The sequence below is a fragment of the Ranitomeya imitator genome, chromosome 3 (assembly GCF_032444005.1).
Source record: "Ranitomeya imitator isolate aRanImi1 chromosome 3, aRanImi1.pri, whole genome shotgun sequence".
In the NCBI taxonomy this organism is placed as follows: Eukaryota; Metazoa; Chordata; class Amphibia; order Anura; family Dendrobatidae; genus Ranitomeya; species Ranitomeya imitator.
In genome coordinates, this window is record NC_091284.1 from 285,418,755 (window position 1) to 285,445,503 (window position 26,749).

Genomic DNA, 26,749 nt, shown 5'->3' on the forward strand with positions numbered 1-26,749 from the left:
GAATAAATCCATGTACACAGGAAGTGGGTGTATTCCTGAGGATGAGGGGGGTGGTAGTCACAATATACGTTACTGCACGCACTGTACTTCACAGATCCCCCATCATCCACAGATAATATTTTTGTATTTTATTAAAGGTTTTTGCACACTACTTGGCTCAAAATATTTTTGTTCTTATTTTCCTCTCTAAAATCAAGGTGTGTCTTATAATCAGGTGCGTCTTATAAAGCGAAAAATACAGTATATCTTTCCAATTTCAGGAGAGCTGCATCCCTCTGTAAGGCTATGGTCACAAGTTCAGTATTTCACAACAGTATCTGTGGGCCAAAACCAGGAGTGGGTGATGAATACAGAAGTGGTGCATGTGTTTCTATTATACTTTTCCTCTGATTGTTCCACTCCTGGTTTTGGGTTACAAAATGCGGATTTTGGACTTTTCAGAATCGGATATCCTTAGACCACAAATTCCTCATTACACAAATGTACATCACTTCATCCATCTTGGAAAATATTCAGAAAATGATGATCAGGTGAAAGTACACTCTTGCCTAATAATTCTGCACAAAGTGTAGCTTGGTGAAATATGCTTCACAATAAAAACAATGTACATACAACCAGTGAATACATTAGAATAAGGTACGAAGAACGGTTAGAATTCTTTATTAACATGATGCATTAGAAATTTCAATAAAGTTAACCCAAAATATTTTTACACTAGGTACTAATAAGGTTAGGATTTAAGATGCGGTTTCTTCAAACAAAACGTCTAGAGCCACTTCTCAGATATTAAAAAAGTTCAAGGTTGTTAATAGAATCAATTATTGGCTTTCTGGATGTCTTCAGCAGCTTTTGCTTTAAGCTCTTGATTATATCTGTAAAGAAAAGAAAAAAGGAAATTGAAAGATTATTTGATCTTGTTTCACAAGTACTGTGCAACTGAAAAAAAAAATGGTACATTGGCCAGTTAAAGGGCAAATCCTGCTCCTGGGAACACCAAATGGTGGATTTTGCCATGAGTAGGTTAGCATTCCCTAAGCAGTGGTCACTACAAGTGAAATGTATTATTACATGGTGGTCATCGTTGTAATAAAAAGATGGCCTGGTGCTGTCAGAATTGGAGCAACTTGTACTGGTTAATAGAGGATGACGAATAGGCCCCACATCTTTACAACATCCATATGATCCAATACACATATTTGGTATTGCTGCATTCAAATCGCTCGATCAACATAAAAAACAAAAATTAACCAGCTCGCTAAACGGTGTAACGAGAAAAAAAAAGTAATTACATTTTTTTGGTCACGACTACATTGCAATAAAATGCAATAATGGGAGATCAAAAGATTGTATCCTACCCAACATGCTATCAATAAAAAAAAAAAATCATCAGCTTGGCGTGCAGAAAATAAGTCCTCACCAGCCCCAGATCACGAAAAATGGAAACTGCTACAGGTCTCAGAAAACGGCACCATATATATTTTTTTTTTTAAACAAACGTTTGGATTGTCACCACTAAAAAAACAAAAACAAAACAAAAAAAAAAAAAACACCTCAACAACTGTAGGATTGCCCTTTTTTGCAATTTCACTGTACTTGGAATTTTGTTCCCGTTTTCCAGTGCACAATGTGTTAAAACCAATGGTGTTCAAAAGCACAACTTGTCCTGCAAAAAACAAGCCCTCACATGGCCATATTGATGGAAACATAAAAAAAGTTAATACCGCCAGTCATGAAGGGGTTAATCAAACTTTTTTGTGGTCTCCTTGTTGACTTTGTGGTACAATTTTTGAGTACATACAAAACTGACCATTTTTTATTCCATTTTTAAAGGAGGCCAGGTGACTGAAGAATGAGGATTCTACTGGTTTCTCTCTACTTTGTTCCTTCTTGTATGATGCGGGATCAACTTACTTTAAGCAGCAGCGATAATTGAGCAAAAAGATACAGAAGACCCTGCTCTAGCAGCTATGGTAGGAATCTGTGGCAGCAGGGCCAGAGCCCGGAACATCTCCTGCGGCTTCTTCTCATCAGTAGACGTGTGGTCATGTGCGAGTCATACCACCACAATGATTCCAGAAGATAAGAGAAGACTCTCAGGGCCCTGATCTGGCGGCCAAGGAATACTGATGTGGTCGCTGGACCGAGCTCCCGCCAACCCTTTCAACCCTTTTTCTGAACTTTAGCAGCTGTCTATTCTGGAGAGTTGAGGCAGAGGGACTTGCTTTTTGATTTTCCATTGCAAGTTTACTTGCTCTGTTCACACACCCGTAAGAGCTGTTTAATGTGAGACTTTTTTTTTTTCATTTTGGGGTATAAATAATATGTTAAAAAAAAAATTAAGGATTGGTGGAAGTTGAAAAAAATAGTAATTCTGCCATAGTCTTTGGCAATACAGTATAGTTGCCATTTCTTTGGGTGCACAGCTAGTACGGATGACATTTTAGAATTACATGTGCTGAAAGCGATTAAGAGCCATTAGATGAGAATTCTGCCCTCTGCCATTAGGAAACCTTTTGCAACGGCTATCCCAAACACGCAGGATAGGATACCTTCACTCCTGGGCACCAAATACAATTTCAGGGCAGTGGCTCAGACACACAACACCTTTATCTTTCACCAGATCAACTGTAGAAATGGCTGTCTCTGAACACATACCTCCATATTCTGAACAGCTGGGACCCTCCGGCGCAGCCAACAAAAAAGTTCACAGCAAAGAGAGACCAGTTTTTAGGGATAATCACAAGTGAGTATCGGGACCATATAAGTCCTAGTGAAGAAAAGAGGTGTAACTGATTAGCACATACATGATTAACGCACAATAAATGTTAGTAGTGTATATGCAAAGCTAAAAGAAATCTGTCAGTAGGATCATCCATCCAAAGCAGTCTATACGGGCATGTAGGTCACAGGGAAAGAAATAAAACGATAACTTGATATCTGCGATCCTCAATGGGTTACTTATACTGAGAAAAGGAATCTCCGCCATTCACTGCTGGCTGCAAATAATCTCTCAGACCAAATAATGTCATTGTACTCCTTGTCACCTCCAAAAGCATAAATAAATCACTTACACAGGTATGCAGAGACTTGGCCCCTGTAGCATACAGTAGTTTTTATGGCAAGGAGTGTATTTTTTGTGCATATGTGTGGGATGTGGTGTACCCTTGGCGTATATCACTGCACCATCTCAATTTTCATACTGAGCATTTAGTCATTTTGCTTGAGTGCTGTCATTCAGTGGCTCTGCACTTACACAAGAACACTGCAGCCACATGCACATAGTCATTATCAGCTTCCATCGCTGGCCACAGACAGGAGAGAGGACAGCCAGCAATGACATTCTGTGAGCGTGGCTGCAGAGTCCAGGCCACACTAATAATCTTTATTTTTTATAATAATCTTTATTTTTATATAGCGCTAACATATTCCGCAGCGCTGTACATTTTGCACACATTATCATCACTGTCCCTGATGGGGCTCACAATCTAAATTCCCTATCAGTATGTCTTTGGAATGTGGGAGGAAACCGGAGTACCCGGAGGAAACCCACGCAAACACGGAGAGAACATACAAACTCTTTGCAGATGTTGTCCTTGGTGGGGTTTGAACCCAGGACCCCAGTGCTGCAAGGCTGCAGTGCTAACCACTGTGCCACCGTGCCGCACACTAGAGACCTGGCAATCACAAGGAGCGTGGCTGCAGAGTCCAGGCCACACTAGAGACCTGGCAATCACAAAGACGTGGCTGCAGAGTCCAGGCCGCACTAGAGAGCTGGCAATCACAAGGAGCGTGGCTGCAGAGTCCAGGCCGCACTGGAGAGCTGGCAATCACAAGGACGTAGCTGCAGAGTCCAGGCCACACTAGAGAGCTGGCAATCGCAAAGACGTGGCTGCAGAGTCCAGGCCACACTAGAGAGCTGGCAATCACAAGGAGCGTGGCTGCAGAGTCCAGGCTGCACTAGAGAGCTGGCAATCACAAGGAGCGTGGCTGCAGAGTCCAGGCCGCACTGGAGAGCTGGCAATCACAAGGAGCGTGGCTGCAGAGTCCAGGCCGCACTAGAGAGCTGGCAATCACGATACGAAGAAGTGGTCCGTATGTAAATTAAGGGGGATAACTACGCACTGAGCATTCTGGCAACAACAAGGCTGCACCAAAGCTCTCACTGATGTTTATGGCAACTACACCAACAACCTAAGTTCAACATGACTCACAAACACCAAAATGTATAACTGACCCGTAGCCGTGAGCACTCCTGACTGAGCCGGACTTAATTTGTCTGCTGGTCTGGTCATATCCGCCAAGCCGGCGATCACCAAGCCCTACAGTTTATAGCAAAGACAGAAAAAACATAGTTACTACATAGCAGGATACAAATAAGATATCATTCACTTTTAAATCCCCCCTTGTTGTGATGCGACAGGATCTAGGAATCACAGGAGACACTGAACATCACCCACCAGACATACGGCCGCGCTCAATGGGAATATTGCTCAGATCACTGCCAATTGTGGAAAAGTGCAGCACATTATAACTTACAGCACAACATATAAACCCAGCTAATCGTGAGCATGGCGGAGCAGTAGACTGCCCTATAGGCTACAAACAGCAGCGATCACTTGTGATATCAGACCGTGGAATCATCTGTATTCAGCAGGCGACACACAGAAACATACAAGCCACAGAACGTTACATGTATAATTATTATTATGCCGACCCCAGGTGGAAGAAAAAAGTCATAGAACTCTATTCCCACCGGCTTCTTACATCATGCCAACACAAAAACTGTTTATTATGGTCAAGTCAGCATAGAAAAGGACAAAGGTGTGAAAATCCATTGGAATACCAAGAACTTTATCCACCTAAATAGGTTACTTGTTGTAAGCTGCATTCATAAACTGCCAAAATACAACTGAGCGCAGGATGAAGGGACAAAGACCCTGATTCCAGTGATTTGTCACTTATTAAGATGCATTCTACAGGTTATTTTTTTTACTTTAAATATTTTTATTGGGTTTTAACAACATTGATATGAAAACAGAACATTCCAATTACGCTCAATAATAATATTACCAAGGTCAACCTTTTTATTCTTACGTTATCGTTAAACATTGGAATATAAGTGCGTCCAGAGAGAAAAAAAAAAAAAAAGAAAAAAGTTGGCACTCACCCAGCGATGAAAGTAGAAAAGTCCTTTATTTATCCATACAATGGGATGCGGACATGCCTGTAGGGCTGCAGTACAAACGAGAGGGTGCGAGGAGGGAACCGTTGAAGCGCAGTCCGCGCGAAACGGCCGTCGTCCGGTTCCCTCCTCGCACCCTCTCGTTTGTATTGCAGCCCTACAGACATGTCCGCATCCCATTGTATGGATAAATAAAGGACTTTTCTACTTTCATCGCTGGGTGAATGCCAACTTTTTTCTTTTTTTTTCTCTCTGGACGCCCTTATATGACTTGCTGCTTGGTTGTGCACCACTATGCGATTCTAATCCACGGTTTGTCTGCCTGCCGCATGAAACATTGATTTTTTGCAGCTTGTTTGCCTATATCAATTACCATCAATAACCACTCATCCTGGTGCCGTCATACTTTCTTTTTTTTCATTCATTGGAATATAATCAGCTTGATGAGGTATTAATATAAGATCTTACATGAACCAAATAATTTGAGTGTGCTAGAGGAATGTAAAGAAGAAAGGAGGGCGGAAAGAGAATGAACGGGAAAGTAAAGGAGGTGGGAGAAAACAAAAAACAGCACTTCGGAGCAGCCCACATCTGCCACGACATTCTATTCAAGTATTTTTTCTCACGACCAGATTGTCAGGTCATGAATAATAGCCAGCATGAGCATTGGGCTGAGAAGCTCTGAGGTGTAATCAGGGGTTCCATTTTGTGTGGCTTTCCAGCCATGTGTAATGAGGGCCTTATCCTTAAGGTACCTTCACACTAAGCGACGCTGCAGCGTCGCTGTTTGGTCGCTGGAGAGCTGTCACACAGACCGCTCTCCAGCGACCAACGATGCCGGTAACCAGGGTAAACATCGGGTTACTAAGCGCAGGGCCATGCTTAGTAACCCGATGTTTACCCTGGTTACCATCGTTAAAGTAAAAAAAACAACCACTACATACTTACCTTCCGCTGTCTGTCCCCGGCGCTTTGCTTCTCTGCTCTGGCTGTGAGCACAGCGGCCGGAAAGCAGAGCGGTGACGTCATATAATAAATTATATATATATATATATATATATATATATATATATATATACACACACACACACACACACACACACACACACATACATATATACACTATACACTAGATGGTGGCCCGATTCTAACGCATCGGGTATTCTAGAATATGCATGCCCACTTAGTATATCGCCCAGCCACCTAGTATACAGCACATAGCCACGTAGTATATTGCCCAGTGACGTAGTATATTGACGAGTGACGTAGTATACAGCACAGAGCCACGTAGTATATTGCCCAGTGACGTAGTATATTGACGAGTGACGTAGTATACAGCACAGAGCCATGTAGTATATTGCCCAGTGACGTAGTATATTGGCGAGTGACGTAGTATACAGCACAGAGCCACATAGTATATTGGCCAGTCACGTAATATATTGTCCAGCCAGGTTTGTCACAGGTGAAAAAATAAACATATACTCACCTTTCCGTAGGCCCCTTGTAGTCCACGGCAGCTGGCGCTCCCAGGGTTCGTATCACAGCGCAGAACCTGTGATGACGTCACGGTCACATGACCGTGACGTCACGGCAGGTCTTTCTAGCGCAGGCGCACAGGGCCTGTGATGACGTCGCGGTCACATGACCGTGACATCATGGCAGGTCCTTCTGCCATACCATCTTTGCCACCGGAAAGTGCAGCGGAAGATGGCGGCCGGCAGGAGCGGCTCAGCTGACTACGGAGGGCGAGTATAGCAGGTTTATTTTTATTTTTTTTATTATTTGTAACATTACATTTTTTACTATTGATGCCGCATAGGCAGCGTCAATAGTAAAAAGTTGGGGACACAGGGTTAAAAGCGGCGGTAACGGAGTGCGTTACCCACGGCATAACGCGGTCCGTTACTGCCGGCATTAACCCTGTGTTAGCAGTGACCGGAGGGGACACTGCAGGCGACAGGCACTGACTGCGGGGAGTAAGGATCGGCCATTTTCTTCCGGACTGTGCCCGTCGCTGATTGGTCCCGGCAGCTATGACAGGCAGCTGCCGAGACCAATCAGCGAATGAATAACCGTGACAGAAGGACAGACAGACGGAAGTGACCCTTAGACAATTATATAGTAGAATATATATATATATATATATATATATATATATATATATATATATATATATATATACACACACACGCACACATATATATACATATATATACACATTAGCTGAAGAGCCCGGCATTGCCTGGGCATAGTAAATATCTGTGGTTAGTTATAGCACCTCACGTCTCTTATTTTCCCATCATGCCTCTCATTTTCTCCCTTACACCTCTCATTTTCCCCCTCACACCTCTCATTTTCTCCCTCACTCCTCTCATTCCCCCCTAACACTTGTCATTTCGACCTCACATCTGTCATTTTCCGATCACTCCACTATTTTCCCTCACTCCTCTCATTTTGCACTCACACCTTTTCATTTCCACCTCACACCCCTCATTTTCACCTCAGTATATACATGTTTGTCATCTCCCTTATATATAGTATACACCTGTATGTCTTCTCTTGTATATAGTATATACCTGTATGCCATCTCCCCTGTAAATAGTATATACCTGCTGTGTGTCATCTCCCCTGTATATTGTATATACCCATGCAGCGTCAGACTGGAGCACCTTGGGCCCACCAGAGAAAATCATTCTTGGGGCCCACTATGTAGCTACATAGAAATAGATACAAGACCACCAATTGTGCAGTGAAAAAGTGCTAATATCAGGGTATAATATAAGGTCGTGCACATCTTAATTATGTAGCAGGGTTGGGGTAGCCCCCTCATAGAATATAATTTAGCCCCCTCACAGAATATAATTTAGCCCCCTCATAAAATATAACGCAGTCCCCTCTCATAGAATATAATGCAGCACCCCACAAAATATAATGCAACCCCCACCATAGAATATAATGTAGCACCCTCATAGGGTATAATGCAGCCCCCCTCATATAGTTTAATGCAGCCACCACAGAATATAATGTAGTCAACTGAGAGAATGCAGCGACACCACAGAATATAATGCAGCCCCCCATAGAGTATGCTGTAGCCCCCTCACACAGTATGATGTAGCCTCCCATAATATAATGTGGTCCCCTGAGAATAATGCAGTCCCCCCACAGAATATAATGTAGCCCCCTCAAAGTATAATGCAGCCTCTCTCCACCCCATCATTGTCCTCGTCACCACCTCCATCATTGCCTTCTCCCCCACCACCTCCATCACTGCCCATTCCACCACCTGCATCATTGCCTCCTCTCCCACCATTGTCCATTTCATCACCTCCATCATTGCCCATCACCTCCATCATTGCCTTCTCCCCCACCACCTCCATCACTGCCCATTCCACCACCTGCATCATTGCCTCCTCTCCCACCATCATTGTCCATTTCATCACCTCCATCATTGCCCATCACCTCCATCATTGCCTCCCCCACCACCATTGCCTCCCCCACCACCATCATTGCCCATCACCTCCATCATTGCCTCCCCACCATCATTGCCCATCACTTCCATCATTGCCTCCCCACCACCACCATCATTGCCCATCACCTCCATCATTGTCTTCCCCCCACCATCATTGCCCATCACCTCCATCATTGTCTCCCCCACCACCATCATTGCCCATCATCTCCATTATTGCCTCCCCCAACACCATTGCCCATCACCTCCATCATTGCCTATCACCTCCATCATTGCCTCCCATACCATCATCATTGCCCATCACCTCCATCATTGCCTCCCCACCATCATGGCCCATCACCTCCATCATTCCCTCCCTCACCATCCTTGCCTATCACCTCCATCATTCCCTCCCTCACCATAATTGCCCATCACTTCCATCATTGCCTGCCCATCACCTCCAACCAGAGGCGTAACTACAAAGTTATGGGCCCCGATGCAAATTCATTTCACACACTATAGTTTTGTTGCAATTTTTTACAGTGCAAGATTTAATAAGTATAGGCTCCCATGTTTAATTTCTTAGAAATAAAAAAATACAGTACAAAAAAATGTATAATATATATATATATATACACATACAGTATATACTAGATTGTGGCCCGATTCTGACGCATCGGGTATTCTAGAATATGCATGTCCCCGTAGTACATGGACAATGAGGATTCCAGAATTCGCGGTAGATTGTGCCCGTCGCTGATTGGTCAAGGCATCCTTTATGACATCATCGTCACCATGGCAACCATTATGACATCTACCTCGATACTGTGCCCGTCGCTGAAACAGAAATGTGGGATTTCTACCTCCTTTATGACATCATCGTCGCTGTGCCCGTCTGGCGGCCTCGACCAATCAGAGACGCGGGATTTCCAGGACAGACAGACAGAAGGACAGACGGAAAAACCCTTAGGCAATTATAGATATACTAGATCGTGGCCCGATTCGAACGCATCGGGTATTCTAGAATATGCATGTCCCCGTAGTATATGGACAATGATGATTCCAGAATTCGCGGCAGACTGTGCCCGTCGCTGATTGGTCGAGGCAACCATTATGACATCTACGTCGATACTGTGCCCGTCGCTGAATCAGAAACGTGAGATGTCTACGTCCTTTATGACATCATCCTCGCTGTGCCCGTTGCCGATTGGTTGAGGTCTGGCGGCCTCGACCAATCAGAGAGGCGGGATTTCCAGGACAGACAGACAGACGGAAAAACCCTTAGACAATTATATAGATTACTAGATTGTGGCCCGATTCGAACGCATCGGGTATTCTAGAATATGCATATCCCCGTAGTACATGGACAATGATGATTCCAGAATTCGCGGCAGACTGTGTCCTTCGCTGATTGGCCGAGGCAACCTTTATGACATCATCGTCGCCATGGCAACCATTATGACATCATCATCGCTGTGCCTGGCGGCCTCGACCAATCAGAGAGCCGGGATTTCCAGGACAGACAGACAGAAAGACAGACGGAAAAACCCTTAGGCAATTATATATATAGATACTAGATTGTGGCCCGATTCTAACGCATCGGGTATTCTAGAATATGCATGTCCCCGTAGTATATGCACGATGATGATTCCAGAATTCGCGGCACACTGTGCCCGTCGCTGATTGGTCGACGCAACCTTTATGACATCATCGTCGCCATGGCAACCATTATGACATCTACGTCGATACTGTGCCCGTCGCTGAATCAGAAACGTGAGAGGTCTACTTCCTTTAGACATCATCGTCGCTGTGCCCGTTGCTGATTGGTCGAGGCCTGGCGGCCTCGACCAATCAGAGAGCCGGGATTTCCAGGACAGACAGACAGACTGACGGAAAAACCCTTAGACAATTATATATATAGAAGATATATATACAGTTAGGGCCAGAAATATTTGGACAGTGACATAAGTTTTGTTATTTTAGCTGTTTACAAAAACATGTTCAGAAATACAATTATATATATAATATGGGCTGAAAGTGCACACTCCCAGCTGCAATATGATAGTTTCCACATCCAAATCGGAGAAAGGGTTTAGGAATCATAGCTCTGTAATGCATAGCGTCCTCTTTTTCAAGGGACCAAAAGTAATTGGACAATGGGCTCTAAGGGCTGCAATTAACTCTGAAGGCGTCTCCCTCGTTAACCTGTAATCAATGAAGTAGTTAAAAGGTCAGGGGTGGATTCCAGGTGTGTGGTTTTGCATTTGGAAGCTGTTGCTGTGAGCAGACAACATGCGGTCAAAGGAACTCTCAATTGAGGTGAAGCAGAACATCCTGAGGCTGAAAAAAAAGAAAAAATCCGTCAGAGAGATAGACATGCTTGGAGTAGCAAAATCAACAGTTGGGTACATTCTGAGAAAAAAGGAATTGACTGGTGAGCTTGGGAACTCAAAAAGGCCTGGGCGTCCACGGATGACAACAGTGGTGGATGATCGCCGCATACTTAATTTGGTGAAGAAGAACCCGTTCACAACATCAACTGAAGTCCAGAACACTCTCAGTGAAGTAGGTGTATCTGTCTCTAAGTCAACAGTAAAGAGAAAACTCCATGACAGTAAATTCAAAGGGTTCACATCTAGATGCAAACCATTCATCAATACCAAAAATAGACAGGCCAGAGTTAAATTTGCAGAAAAACACCTCAAGAAGCCAGCTCAGTTCTGGAAAAGTATTCTATGGACAGATGAGACAAAGATCAACCTGTACCAGAATGATGGGAAGAAAAAAGTTTGGAGAAGAAAGGGAACGGCACATGATCCAAGGCACACCACATCCTCTGTAAAACATGGTGGAGGCAACGTGATGGCATGGGCATGCATGGCTTTCAATGGCACTGGGTCACTTGTGTTTATTGATGACATAAGAGCAGACAAGAGTAGCCGGATGAATTCTGAAGTGTACCGGGATATACTTTCAGCCCAGATTCAGCCAAATGCTGCAAAGTTGATTGGACGGCGCTTCATAGTACAGATGGACAATGACCCCAATCATACAGCCAAAGCTACCCAGGAGTTCATGAGTGCCAAAAAGTGGAACATTCTGCAATGGCCAAGTCAATCTCCAGATCTAAACCCAATTGAGCATGCATTTCACTTGCTCAAATCCAGACTTAAGACGGAAAGACCCACAAACAAGCAAGACCTGAAGGCTGCGGCTGTAAAGGCCTGGCAAAGCATTAAGAAGGAGGAAACCCAGCGTTTGGTGATGTCCATGGGTTCCAGACTTAAGGCAGTGATTGCCTCCAAAGGATTTGCAACAAAATATTGAAAATAAAAATATTTTGTTTGGGTTATGTTTATTTGTCCAATTACTTTTGACCTCCTAAAATGTGGAGTGTTTGTAAAGAAATGTGTACAATTCCTACATTTTCTATCAGATATTTTTGTTCAACCCTTCAAATTAAACGTTACAATCTGCACTTGAATTCTGTTGTAGAGGTTTCATTTCAAATCCAATGTGGTGGCATGCAGAGCCCAACTCGCGAAAATTGTGTCACTGTCCAAATATTTCTGGCCCTAAGGGAAGAAGGGTTAATAGTTTGCCTTTAACTACCTTGCCTTTAAGTGCCTTTTGCCTTTAAGTGTTAGAATTACTAGAATCTGTTGACTCAGTAGTCTGACGGTCTCCTCTTCAAGGAGACTGTACTTCTTATCATGTATGTTCCCAATAGTCAGTCACAACATGCTCCGGGTACGTGAGAGAATAAAGGTCAGTATGACCCTGGGTGATGGTGGGGGCTACATGAATTGCATTGAGAATCTCACATGTTGTAAATGGTATAAAATATTGCTTCTTGCTCTTTTACTTCAGATAAAAGTGACTTGCTCACAGGATATGTGTGAGGTGTCTTTTTGTCTCCAAGCGCGCTTGTAAAATGACGGGCGTAACTCCACAATTTGGCCCTCACTGGTGATCTGTCAGCTGACATTTGGGTCAGAATGAAAAACAGCTACGACAGTTTTGGCGCCCGACCGGGGCCGTGTATCCAGCCTATTCGGAATCCGTATGGGGTAGCTTCTGGGAGATTGGACATGCAAAACACCAGCTGCAGCAAGGTGAGAAATATTATTCTTACAAACCTGTTTTGCACTTGCAATCTCTCATCTGGATCTCTCCATACCTCTGGGTAAAAGGCTGCGAACATGGTTCAAAGAATCCACGTCACCAGTGAGTTTTGTGTTTTGTCTATTTATGTCCGTATGAGAGTTGAATAATAGAGTTATAAGATGATAATTGTTATCTGTATCATTTGTCAGTATCCTAATTGGTTGTGTATTTGCGTAGTGTGTAATACAGAGCTGGGATAGACTCTGTGCAGTGTTGTTATTTTGGTCATTTTGGATTGGCAGTACATTATATGAAGCTGTATTTTGTATAAGGCTGTGGTTATAATAATAATTTTATTTATATAGCGCCAACATATTCCGCAGCGCTTTACAAATTATAGAGGGGACTTGTACAGACAATAAACATTACAGCATAACAGAAATACAGTTCAAAACAGATACCAGGAGGAGTGAGGGCCCTGCTCGCAAGCTTACAAACTATGGGGAAAAGGGGAGACACGAGAGGTGGATGGTAACAATTGCTTTAGTTATTCGGACCAGCTATAGTGTAAGGCTCAGGTGTTCATGTAAAGCTGCATGAACCAGTTACCTGCCTAAGTATGTAGCAGTACAGACACAGAGGGCTAATACTGCATAAAGTGTATGAGAACATGATGCGAGGAACCTTTTTTTTTTTTTTTTTTTTTTTTATTATAAATAGGCCACACAGGGATCGTTAGGTTAATGCATTAATGTGGTTTTTGTTGTTTGGCCTTAAAGTGCTTTCAGAGTGTCAGTGGACACTGCTGCAGTTTTTGTTATATAGAGTTGTGTTAATTCCAAAGTGCAAAATAGGCAGGCTGTGTGAACCTTGTATGTAACCTTGTATGTATGTATGTCTATGAGAACTCTGAATGAGATGACAGGTGAGTAAATAAGTATAAGGGATTAATAAGTAAATCCCTGATTGATTAGGGGTTCCGTTAGGTGTGGTCCTCTGTATGTGACAGAAGACATTATTCAGCGCAGTTTGAGCTGAATTAGGTGGAGTGATTGAGATAAGGGATTTTCTTCTTGTAAAAATCAACTGAAAGTGAAAGGAAAATAAACAACAATCCCTGAATGAGCATGTATGTATGAGTGATCACATAAGTATCATTACTTATCTAACTGTTGTTAATTGTCCAGGATGAATGAGTTGTGGATATTTTTAATGTACATTTAATTTACAACTGAGATTTAGTGAAACCCGTGTTATGTGTGGTTTGACATTGGATAGGTTTCTATATGTGTTTTGGCCGGACGCGGTCAGAATCAGCTTATTCAAGTTGTGCAGTGATCTGCCTGTATAGAGAAACTGTTTTTAATTCCGAGAGAATAAATGTTTTGTAGAGATTAAGTCTGAAAACTGCTGCATTCTGTTTGTGTGTGTGTGTGTGTAAGACAAGCTCTTATCTGTGTTTACCTGATGGGAGGGGCGAACCCCTGCGCGAATTATTTTTGATTTTCTCCTCCTTGTGCTGCGGGCCAGAGAAAGGGGGGGTCCATGCAGCTGCGCTGAAGAATATGGAGCTGTGCATATTCTGTCCTTGGTTCAGTACACGCTAAGAGATTTGTGTTTAAAGCAATAGTACTGTATGTATTGAAGTAGAAAGAAATATCGTAAGTTCAAGTTGGAATTTGAAAGTGAAAAGAACTGTGCCTAGTTTTAGAGGAAGCTTGTAAGTGATTGAAAAGATTGGTAAAAGATTCTCCTGCTTCAAGTTGAGTGATTGATATAGCAAATTGAGGATCAACAGAGGAGGTAGCCAACTGCACGGCTGATGTAGTAGGTGGTGTAACCTGCTATAGTCAGCCTACGGCAAATTGGTGGTGTAACCTTGCCGTTCCATGGAGCTGTGCTAGCCAGCTGATCTACCGAGTGGTAGGTGGTGTAACCTGCTCGCTAGAATCCTTTAGGTCTACCGAGTGGTAGGTGGTGTAACCTGCTCGCTAAACCTTGACACTCACTCTGACTTGTCACGTGTTGCAACCCTGGTTTAAGGCAAGGCACACTAATAAAGGGCATTTTTAGAGGTGAGTGTCTGAGCGGATAAGTTGAAGCCATGGGCAACTTATTCTGTGTGCAGTCAGGGCCCCCAATGGGATCCAGAACCGCTATAGAGATTGTAAAAGACAGAGAAGGAAAGGAAGCAGTGAAAGATGTGAGACCAATATTGAAACAGGCAAAAATGCCAGTGAGTGGATGGATGTTTGGATGTTCAAAAAGGCACAGACAAATGAGGAAAATAGCATGTGAATAAATGGCATCTGAGAGAGTGCAGCAGGACGGAAGTAAGGTGTATTATGAATGTTTTTATGCTCAAAAGTCCGACTATGACCGACACACTACTGCTACGGTCATACCTTTGTATAACCAGAGACCAAGACAAGACAGATGGACTTTTAAACATTGCGGTCAGACAAACCCAGACTGGAGAAATACTTGTATGATCTGTGATGTAATCAGGTAGTGTAAGACAGATACAGGAGTATTATCCCTGGAAGCCCTCTGACTAGCTAGCTACGCTAAAATGATTGGCTGACCCTGAGAACAAACCTTTCCCATTTTACAGACAAAGACAATATGATGGACGTATAAGTGCACCTGGGCAGACCTAGAGAGTTGGTGAGCACCAAAGCAGGTGACGTACTAGGATGCAAATTACGACTTTTACAGATGTGACTAAAGGAGAGAGAGTAGAGATGTACTCTGGACGGTTACAGCTGAAATGGGCAGACATGGGGTACAGTCCAGTAAACCCACTCGATGTTAAAATATTGGTAAATACATTCATTGACGGAATGACAAAAGGCTTACGAGACGCAGTACAGACAGCCAGACCTAAATGGAGAAATGTAGATCCAAAGACCTCCTGAAGGTTGCTCAGGAGTTGAAGAAACTAGGACAATAAGACGACGTGTCATGTATGCTGGAAAACGAGGAAAACCGTAGAGACGTAGTAAGGGACCTAAGGACTTAGAAACAGTGAAGTGCTGGAATTGTGTAGAAAATGGACACTCAGACCAATCTCCACCTCCTTCACCTTCAGACTAGGAAACTGACAACCCAGCGACAAATGTGTGCTCTGTTCTTGTCCCCTCCGGACCTGGTCCTGCCTTGATGACCACCATACCAATACTGGGAGGGAAATAGACAGAATTCTTGACCGACACTGGGGCAGCTGGGACTAGTACACAAAGGCTTGATACTGCCAGACATGATTACTGACGAGACTGTGGAATATGTGAGGGTAGGGAGACAAGCGACTGAAGCCCCTATGACTAAACAAGAAAAGACTAGAGTCACGAGACAGCCAAGAGGTGCTTACAAACTTATTGTTAGTGACAATACCCCTATGAATTTGCTGGGAGCAGAGTTGAGTGCTGTCTAGGCACTATACAGTGCTCTCCTGAGGGTATTACAGTCACAAGTCCACTTTCATATAAACACTTAGGGCAGAGGGACGCCAGGGTCTTCCACGTGCACATTATACCACAGGTAAATCATGCCCTATTGTAGTTACACTTAATTCCATTCATTTGCCAGTTTTAGTAGTTTCCTTACACAAGATGGTATAGTTACTGTGTATTTCTAGGTTGTCTTCATATGATATATAGTTTTTTTAGCCATTCATTATATTGGCTCAAACCATAGTCACTGTTTATTTGTCTTTTCCAGTTCTTATACCTTATCGCAGGCAACTGACATCGATATTTGGTATTTTTCAAATCCCTTCTTTTTGTATTTGGAACTGTTAGTTATGGATTTATATAGGGCTGTTACTTTCTTAGAATAAGCTTGTGCTTTGCTGTGGCTTATGGCATTGTGCTCCCCCGTTTTATGACTCAGTATCTTTCGTAATTATATATATATATATATATATATATATATATATATATATATATATATATATATATATATATATATATATATATATATTCATATATATAATTTTCTTTTGGTAACATTTTGTGAATCAAATTTAGTTTTTTTAAGGGATACTCTACCCAATCAAATACGGGTATAAAATATTCGGACATTAATGTGTGACTTATATAAACACTTGTGTAATATTGCAGAAATGGTGTATATGGCAAGAGTAGTGAAAGTAACACCTGACCCCAGAATGTCTGAGGACAGGGAAAAGAGTCAGGTACCAGACACCGTTTGGGCAAGGGGAAAATCTGATATGGGTCGGCTGCCCATTCCCCCTGTCATGATAAATCACGAGAAGTAATCAATCCTCTTTGGTTAAGGCAATACCCCTTAAGTCTAGTCAAATCAATGGCCCTGAGCAGGGATATTAAAGAGTATGTTAAGGCAGGGGTTCTAGTGCAGAGATATTCCCCCTGCAACACCCCTTTGTATCCCATTAAGAAAAAAAAAAGGACCCAAGGGTTCCCCTGACACTTACAGAATAGTTCATGACTAACGAGCTATTAATGATGTTACAGTGAGTGTGACCTCAACAGTCCCTAATACACACACCGTACGGTCACAGATCCCCGCGACATCAAAATGTTTCACAGTTATTGATTTGGCAAATGCATTTTTCTCTGTACCACTGCACTCTGACTGTCAGTATTTTTTTTCTTTCACTCACGAAGGTAAACAATACTGTTGGACGGTCCTCCCACAAGGGGGAAAGAACTCCCCAACCATCTATTCAACAGCGATGGCAGGGATTCTTGAGCAGTGGCAACCACCTCATGCACAGATTGTACTATTACAGTACGTGGATGACCTCTTGCTCTGCTGCCCGGACCAGATGTCCGGAAGCTACAGTTTCCTTGCTGTGTTTTTGGCAGAAAAGGGTTGCAGAGTCTCACGTGATTGCAAACAAAAGGTGACATTTTTAGGACATTGTATTGCTGAAGGTACAAGACACCTGCCTGAAGACAGAAAAGCATTAAGCTACTTACTGGTAGCGGCATTTTTCGGAGGCCCATGACAGCACTACGAGAGAGGGGATCCGCCCTTCAGGAACAGGAAACCTACAGATACAAAAGAGCGGCACCTCTCCCCATGCATCAGTTGTATTTCAGAGCCTGAGAGGACTACCGCGGTTAGTAGCACACAAATATACATTATATACAGTTTATGTACAAAAATACTCCATCATATTGAACTATATACCACACGTGAGATCTATCTATCTCATTATATACATTATAGGAAGTGCAACCCCCACGTGGATAGGGAGGGAACTAAGGGTGCTGTCATGGGCCTCCGAAAAATGCCGCTACCAGTAAGTAGCCTAATGCTTTATTCGGATTCCCATGACAGCACTACGAGAGAATTACAGAGATGTAAACTACCTTAGGGAGGGACTATAGCCTGCAGCACCCTTAACCCGAAGGTGAGATCAGAAGAGAACCCCAAGTCCAACCTATAGTGCTTGAAAAAGGTGGAAGGGGATGACCACGTAGCTGCCTTACATATCTGGTCGATCGAAACTCCAGATCTTTCAGCCCAGGATGTAGCCATGGCCCGGGTGGAATGTGCCCTCAGATTCTGCGGAGCTGGACCTCCACCTGCAGTATAAGCCAGAGAGATAGCCTCCCTAATCCACTTCGCTAGCGTGTACTTTGAAACGCTAAGACCTTTCCTGGGACCTTGGAAGGATAGAAACAACGCATCCTCTCTCTTCCAAGCATCAGTGACTGATATATATTCTAATAGACATCTCCTAACATCTAATGTATGGCGTAACTCCTCTTTGGAATTAGAAGGATTAGGGAGAAATGACGGTAACACTATCTCCTGAGATCTGTGAAAATCTGAGGCCACTTTTGGTAAATAAGCTGGATCTGGTCTGAGGACTACTCTGTCCTGTAGAAATTCTGTATAAGGGGACAGCCTAGAAAGAGCCTGTATGTCTCCTACCCTACGAGCAGATGTAATTGCCACCAAAAACGCTGTTTTGAGGGATAGTAATTTAAGTGAGGCTGAATGTAAGGGCTCAAATGGTTCCTTAGTCAAGGCTGAAAGGACTAGATTGAGATCCCAAGGCATTGACCTATTCCTGTGTATAGGTCTGGATCTACTAGATGCTTTAATAAACCTTGATACCCAATAATTACCCGCAATGTTACAAGAAAATAGAGCCCCCAGGGCTGATACTTGTACTTTTAATGTACTTGTGGATAGATTTAGCTCTAGCCCCCTCTGCAGGAATTCTAGAATCTGGTTGATTGTTATACCCTCTTCAATATTAAAATTTGAAGAGGCCAGAAACTTCCTCCAAGTTCTAGAGTAGATCTTAGTTGTTATGTTTTTCCTACTCTTCATAAGGGTATCAATTAGGTTTGGAGAAAAACCTCTGCTTTTTAACAATGACCTCTCAAAAACCATGCCGTCAAATGGAGACCCTTCACTTGTGGATGGTTGATCGGACCTTGATGAAGTAAGTCCGGAATGTCCGGCAACACCCAGGGGTCTTTCACGGACATAGTCCTGAGCCAGGAAAACCAAGCTCTTCTGGGCCAGAACGGAGCGATCAGTATGACTCTCGCTTGATCTTCCCTTATCTTTCTGACCACCAGCGGCAATAGATTGGCATATGTGTTCCCCCCGCTCAATCGGAAATCCCATCTGATCAGGAAGGCATCCACTGCCAGTGGATATTCCCTGGGATTTAAGGAACAGAAATTTATCGTCTTTCTGTTGTGCTTGGTGGCAAATAAGTCCACTTCTGGATGACCCCACATGCGGACAATCCGGTTGAAGATCTTTGTGTTCAGAGACCATTCTCCTTGTTTTAAGGTGCTTCGACTTAGAAAGTCTGCTCTTATATTCTCTCTCCCTCTTATGTGAACTGCGGATAAAGATAGAAAATGGTTTTCTGCTGTCTAGAGCAGGCGATCCGCTACTTCCATCAGGGACTTGGAGCGTGTTCCACCCTGGTGATTCACATAGGCCACTGCCACCTGGTTGTCGGAGAGGATTTTGACATGGTGACCCTGTAGATATACGAGGAGTTCTTTAATTGAGAATTCAATTGCCATTAACTCCTTCTGATTGGAAGAGGCTGATGTTTGGGGATCCCATAACCCCTGGACTACTACGTCACCCATGTGTGCCCCCCACCGAGTGGGGCTGGCGTCCGTCGTAATTACCCGAGTCACTTGAGTCACCCAGGGAACTCCTGCTGACAGATTGTCTTCCTCTAGCCACCATTTAAGAGATGCCAGAACCTCTGGACTCAATGTCATCTGACCCTGCAAGGAACCCTGTAAGACTCTATCATAATTCAGTACTTCAAACTGTAAAGGTCTGGAGTGGAACTGTGCCCAACGGACGGCGGGAATACAGGAAGTTAGGGAACCTAATAAAGACATAGCCTGTCTAAGAGTCATGGTTGGTTTATTAATTGCTTTTAATACCTGTTGTTGGATATGGAGCAGTTTATCAGGTGGAAGACGGCATTGTTGGGACTCGGAATCTAACAGCAGCCCTAGAAATCTCTGGGTTTTTAGGGGTTGTAATCGGGATTTTTCATAGTTTATAATCCAGCCCAGATGTTCTAGTTTAGACATAGCTGTTTTTACCTGAGCAAGGCAATGATCTGCTGAGTTTCCAACTATCAGGAAATCATCCAGATAAGGGATTATGAGGATATCAGATTCACGTAAGTGCGCCATGACCTCCGCAACAACTTTAGTGAATACTCGGGGAGATGTTGAGAGGCCAAAGGGAAGGGCTCTAAATTGAAAGTGTCGAACAATACCCCCCATAGACACCGCCACACGTAGAAACCTCTGAAAGTTTTCATGGATAGGAACATGATAATACGCATCTTTTAAGTCCACAACTACCATGAAGCAGTGTTTGAACAACATTTTTATTGCAGAGCTGATTGACTCCATTTTAAATGTGGCCTTAACCAGGTATTCATTAAGGGATTTAAGGTTAATAATAGTCCTAAATAACCTGTCTGGTTTTTGAATCAGAAATAGAGGAGAGTAGAATCCACTCCCTCTTTCTGACTCTGGGACCTCAATCAGCACGTTTTTAAGGCATAAACTCACAACTTCTGCCTCTAAAGCCGTCTGTTCAATAGTGGAGGAGCGTAAGGGGGTTAGCATAAATTTATCCCGAGGCCAGTGAATAAATTCCAATTTCAGACCCAGTCACTATTTGAGATGTTAGTCCATGCGGAAGAGAAGGCTGACAATCTCCCTCCCACAGGGATTGCTAGTCATTGGTCCGGTTTCTTACGTTCTTTTGAGGAACGGCGGAACATGTAACCCGTACCTCTCCTGCGTCTATCCTCCCATCTAAAATTCTCTCTAGAGGGCGAGGATGCGCGCTTCCTTCCGCGACCAAATCTCCTCCTGTTGAATGGACGCCGATAAGAGGCTGATGACAAACTAGGGAATTTTTTCTTGTCATCTCCGGCCTTTTCCAGCAGCTCATCCAAGGTTGGCCCAAAGAGATATTCCCCTTTGCATGGAATAGCGCATAATTTGGACCTTGATTGAATGTCACCCGACCAACACTTCAACCACAGGGCTCTACGAGCCGCGTTGGAGAGTCCTGCTGCTCTGGCCGCCATTCTGACCGAATCGACCGACGCGTCCGACAGGAAAGCCGCAGCATCTTGAATCACCGGAAGCGCATTTAGAATAGAACTTCTGGAAGCGCCTTCTTTAAGCTGGGATTCCAACTGTTCCAGCCAGACCATTAGGGATCTGGCTGTACAAGTCGCAGCCACTGCCGGTCTCAAGGATCCGGCTGCCATCTCCCAAGTACCTTTAAGGAAGGCATCAGCCTTCCTGTCAAGAGGGTCTTTAAGGGATCCCATGTCCTCGAAAGGTAATGCGGCTCTCTTTGATGCCTTTGCCACCGCGGCATCTAATTTAGAGGCCTTGTCCCAGGTATCCACAGTCGTATCCTCAAAGGGATACCTGCGTTTTAAAGCTGGTGGTAATGAGCCTTTCTTCTCCGGTTTCTTCCATTCTCGGAGAATCAGATCCTGAATTTTATCATTCACCGGAAAGGATCTACGCTTCTTGTGTTCCAAGCCGCTGAACATTAGCTCCTGACGGGAAAGCTGAGTCTTAGGTTCTTCTAGGCCCATCGTACCTCTGACCGACTTAACTAATTTATCCACCCGGTCCAGAGGCAGACAGAATCGGCCAGATTCCTCTTCTGATGACGAGGAAGAGAGATTTGAGCCATAAGAACCTTCCTCTTTATCTTCCTCTGACGAATCAGAGATCACCGAGGCTCTCTGTTTTGAACTTCCCGCCTGGGACATAGACCGCAGGGATTCCCTTACTTCTGTACGGATCATCTCACGTAGATTAGCCGTAGAAGCAGATTCTTCCGCTACCTAGGGGAGGACAATAAGGGTGATACCATCTATCTAGCCTGATGTCACTCAACCCTTCCACTCCTGTAGACCTCACCGTCTGTTGTATACAGGGGGCGCATAATTTTTTAGTATAAGAATCTGGTAACGGGACTTCACACAGGGCACACTCCTTATGTTTCGACTTTGCACTTTTCTTCCCCTAGAATGACAAAGTATAAGGGGCCCGCGTCACTGAGTGAGCATTCACGTAGATCACTTACCAGTGTACGCCAAAAAAGGTACCGGAACACGAGGGGGTTCTTTGCCAGTCGATGCTCTAGATCCCTGCTTGGACGAGCTTTTACGGCTGGACTGGTCACTCCTGGCATGCTCCTTCTCCGTGGGCTTTTGTCGCACCTCCTCCGGCAGCTGAAGCTGCCGCTCACCATCACTCTCCATGATGTAGATGTGACCAAAGGCAGAGCTCTAAATCCAGCTCCTGCTTAAATCCCCCTCAGATCCGGTCAGCAGGCTGCCTGGCGCCACTCTCATTGGTTCCTGCTGATGAGGCTACAGCTGGGGGGTCAGCGCAGTGTGTGAGGAGTCCGGCGTTCAGGATCGATGGGCGCCGCCATCTTGGATGAGCTGCGCATGCGCAGTTCCCCAGTGACCCGGAAGCGCCTGCTGACTCCGCCCCCTCGACGTCACTGCACCCGGAAACGCTCCAGCTAACGCTGAGAGCGATGCAGGACGCCGAAGATAACTCAGCAGCGCTCCGGATAGCGTTCCCCTCCTGGCACCGCTACCTCACCACCGCGCTGCACCACCACATGGACCGGCGCCGGCGCTGAAGGAGATCAGGAATCCTCCGGACTCTGCTCCCTGCTGTCTACGTCACTGACGTGCAGTCCAGCCAGGACCACCGTGACGTCTTCCAGGGGATTCCGCACCGGCCGAGGTAGGAGACCCCCCCGCTACCTGAATCGACCGGCCGGCCTGGGATCCTTCTACGAGATTCATCTGTAGGATCCTGTCCCTTCAGGAACAGGAAACCAACTGATGCATGGGGAGAGGTGCCGCCCTTTTGTATCTGTAGGTTTCCTGTTCCTGAAGGGCGGATCCCCTCTCTCGTAGTGCTGTCATGGGAATCCGAATAAACAGGCAATACAAATCTCCCTTTACCCAGGTCACACCAGCATCTACGCACTTTTCTAGGTTTGGTGACCTACTGTAGGCCTTGGATAAGGTCTGCTTCACAAATGATGCACCCACTCTATGACTGTTTGCCATCAGACCCCTACAATTTCACTCAAGAAGCAATTGACTCTTTCCACTCTCTCAAGCTGCTCATTGTGTCAGACATTCCAAACTATGATCAGCCATTTTTTCTTATTTTTCACAGAGCAGGGTGGACATGCTACCGCAGTACTGACACTACAACATGGAAAGAAACAGAGACCGATAGCTTACTAGCATAATTAGACCCCGTGATTAGAGGGTCTTGTACATGTGTACGTGCTGTAAGAGCTGCTGTATTACTGAAGGGCATGTGAAATCACACTGACGTTTTCTTTTTGACAATTTGTTCCCCACGTGACATTAATGCCATACTCGTACAAGTTCAACCAAAACACCTGTCTATGGATAGACAGATCAGACTTGAATGTGCTCTAATACTAATTCCTGAATATGTCACCCTCAAAAGACATAATGTTCTGAATCCAGCCACTCATCTGCCTGTGGATTCAGAAAAGGGGGAATTGGTGACAGCATTGGCAGGTGGGAAAGAGAACATGACAAGATGTTGACATGACGCACGAACATGACTGCATAGGAACTGATGAGTCAGGAGACAGTGGGTTTTACATATGTTCGTGGGAAGAAAAAACCTGTTCCTAATGCATATTTTGAGGTTTTTTTTTTATTTTTGTAGATGGCTTCAGATACCACCAGAATGAGCGACTCTACATTGGATATGCAGTAGTATCCTCACATGAGGTAATCCGAGCTGAACCACTCCCTCCTCACATGTCGGTGCAGGAGGCAGAGTTGAAGGCACTCACTGAGGCGTGTAGAGTTGCTGCAGGTAAAGTCGCTAACAGTTACACAGTTTCAAATTGTGCATGGGGAATATCCCATGAATATTGCCCTATCTGGAGAAGCAGAGCGTTTCTTACATCAGCCGGTAAAGCCCATTAAAAACGTAGAGCTGGTGAAACAATTAGTGGAGGCATTGACGTTATCAGTCCAGGTTGGCATCGTCAAGGTAAAAAGCACACACGGACGGTGACTCTGTGGAGGAAAAGGGCAACAGAAGGACGGACGAGGCTGCTAAAGTAGCAGCAAGGCGGCCTAGGGAGCAGTGGACGGTGGCGGGGAGTCAGCGTATTCCAGCCACACTGAGCCTAGATGTCCTGAAATCCCTCCAGCTGCCCAAACAGAGAAGGACCACTGGGAGAATGGGAGCTGAGCTGAACTCAGAAAGAGTATGGGAGAATCAGGATAAATCGTATATACCAAGATCCCTGCTCCCAATCATGGCGCAAGCAACACAAGATGCCTTCTGGATCGCTCCTGGTTTCAGTTACGCAGCCGCAAAGCTCGTACAGTCATGCCTCATTTGTGCACAGCACAACCCAGGTAAAACAGTAAAAAATCCCTAAGGCTACGTTCACATTGGCGTTCCGCCAATGTGCGTCGCTGTTGCGCCGGCGACGCGCCGGCGACGCAGCGGCGACGCGCCCCTATGTTTAACATAGGGGACGCGTGCGTCGTTTTGGTGGCGTTTTTCGCCACGTGCGTCGTTTCCGACGCTAGCGTCGGACGCAAGAAAACGCTACATTGTAGCATTTTCTGTGCGTCCGATTTTCGTCAAAAACGACGCACGCGTCGCAAAACGCGCGCGTTTTTGCGCGCGTTTGCGCGCGTTTTTACGTGCGTCGCGCGTTGCGTCGCCGACGCAGGGCGGCGCAACGCTAGTGTGAACCTAGCCTAAGAAAGCGACACCCAGGCCTCTCTACCCGTTTCAGAGACTGCAGACTGGCTACATACAGCTACCCAAGGTAGGAGTGTGTGAAAAATATCCTAGTAGGTGTAGATCTCTTCTCTGGTTGGCTGGAAGCCTATCTGGTAAAATGTGCAAATACTAAAGCAACTGCAGACAAACTGATGAAAAAAACTGATCTGCAGGTATGGTGTCCTAGAAACCATAGACAGCGATAGGGACACACACTTCACGGGAGAAATAATGAGGGAAGTCATGCAGGTCCTGGGAGTACAGCAAGCATATCATGCACCATATAGACCACAAAGTAGTGGGAAAGTGATGAGACTAAACGGGACACAAACTGAAAAATCAAAGGCCACGGCAGACACAGGAAAGAGCGGGGTACAGTGCTTGTCTCTTGCACTCATTTCAGTCACACACACTCCAAATAGACAGACAGGTTTGTGTCCTTTTGAAGTCCTGTTTAGTAGTTTGCCAGAGGCTGGTCTGTACTTCCCACAGGTGCTACAAAAGCAACACGGTGCTATGACAGCCCATGTCCAGGCCTTACAGAAAAGACTTAATGTGGTGCATAAACATGTGTTTTCATCCATTCCAGATCCTAATGCCAGTGCAGACGTATATCAGCTGAATCCAGGTGATTGGTGGTCATACACAGACGTACATCAGCTGAATCCAGGTGATTGGTGGTCATACACAGACGTACATCAGCTGAATCCAGGTGATTGGTGGTCATACACAGATACGTGAGAAGGAACCTAGATCCACGGTTTGACGGGCCGTTTTAAAGTCCAGCTGACCACATTCACCTCAGGGAAACTTGAGGGAAAGCCCACCTGGATCCATGCCAGTCACTGCAAAAAGATCTTTTCACCAGCAGAATGACTGTTGTCCTAATCACCTTGCTGGCAGTGGTAGGATGTTTGCACCTTACAGAGACACTTGATAAACAAACTTATTCAACATCTTGCTTTTCTTATAAAAGACGCGGAAGGACAAAAACTGCTGGACTGTTGGATCTGTGCACACAGCCCAGTATCTGCAAGGACTATGCTGTACTTAACCTTACCCCAGGACCCAAGGAAGGTATTAACACCACACTGCATGCACAAGTGAGACTTGGACTCAGATTTTCGTGGTTCCTTAAGGCTCTTAATGAGACTAATACAATATAGAGGCTCCTTTTTAAATCCAGCCAATTGGCTTAGCGACCAAGCGGATGGATTATTTTTGGTATTTTACAGACTTGTATGCAAATTTTGTTGCTTTGCTTATTGTTTTATGTAGCCGTAAAAGCGCTAATATATATATTACCTAAGTTATGGAATAATGTAGGTGTAGAAAAAAAATCTAAGGCTGAACCTTCTGTAGTATATCATAGGCCCCGTGTAGCCACTGCTGACGGGGGAGGTGAGTGTCCACACTGAGGGTGGATGGGTGAAGCAGGTAGGAAGTCCCCTTGTGGGTACTAGACCCATGAGACAGGAGCTCCTTTGTGGACATCAGCTGACCCCGTAGCAGAGGTTATACCATTTACAAAAGGGGGAAATTGATATAGAAGGGTTAATAGTTTGCCTTTAACTACCTTGCCTTTAAGTGCCTTTTGCCTTTAAGTGTTAGAATTACTAGAATCTGTTGACTCAGTAGTCTGACGGTCTCCTCTTCAAG

At 44.6% G+C, this 26,749-nt stretch overlaps 1 protein-coding gene across 1 annotated transcript in view; it reads right to left on the reverse strand.

Annotated features, from left to right (window-relative positions):
- Positions 1 to 644: 644 nt before the first annotated feature.
- MPC2 (mitochondrial pyruvate carrier 2) overlaps positions 645 to 26,749 on the reverse strand; it is a 53,695-nt gene continuing 27,590 nt past the window's right edge. The window contains exons 3-5 of the mRNA XM_069756503.1: positions 4,235 to 4,319; positions 2,656 to 2,767; positions 645 to 872 (exon numbers count right to left, since the gene is read on the reverse strand). Coding sequence (XP_069612604.1) covers positions 815 to 872; positions 2,656 to 2,767; positions 4,235 to 4,319 — 255 coding nt within the window. The 3' untranslated portion in view covers positions 645 to 814. The remainder of the gene's footprint in view (positions 873 to 2,655; positions 2,768 to 4,234; positions 4,320 to 26,749) is intronic.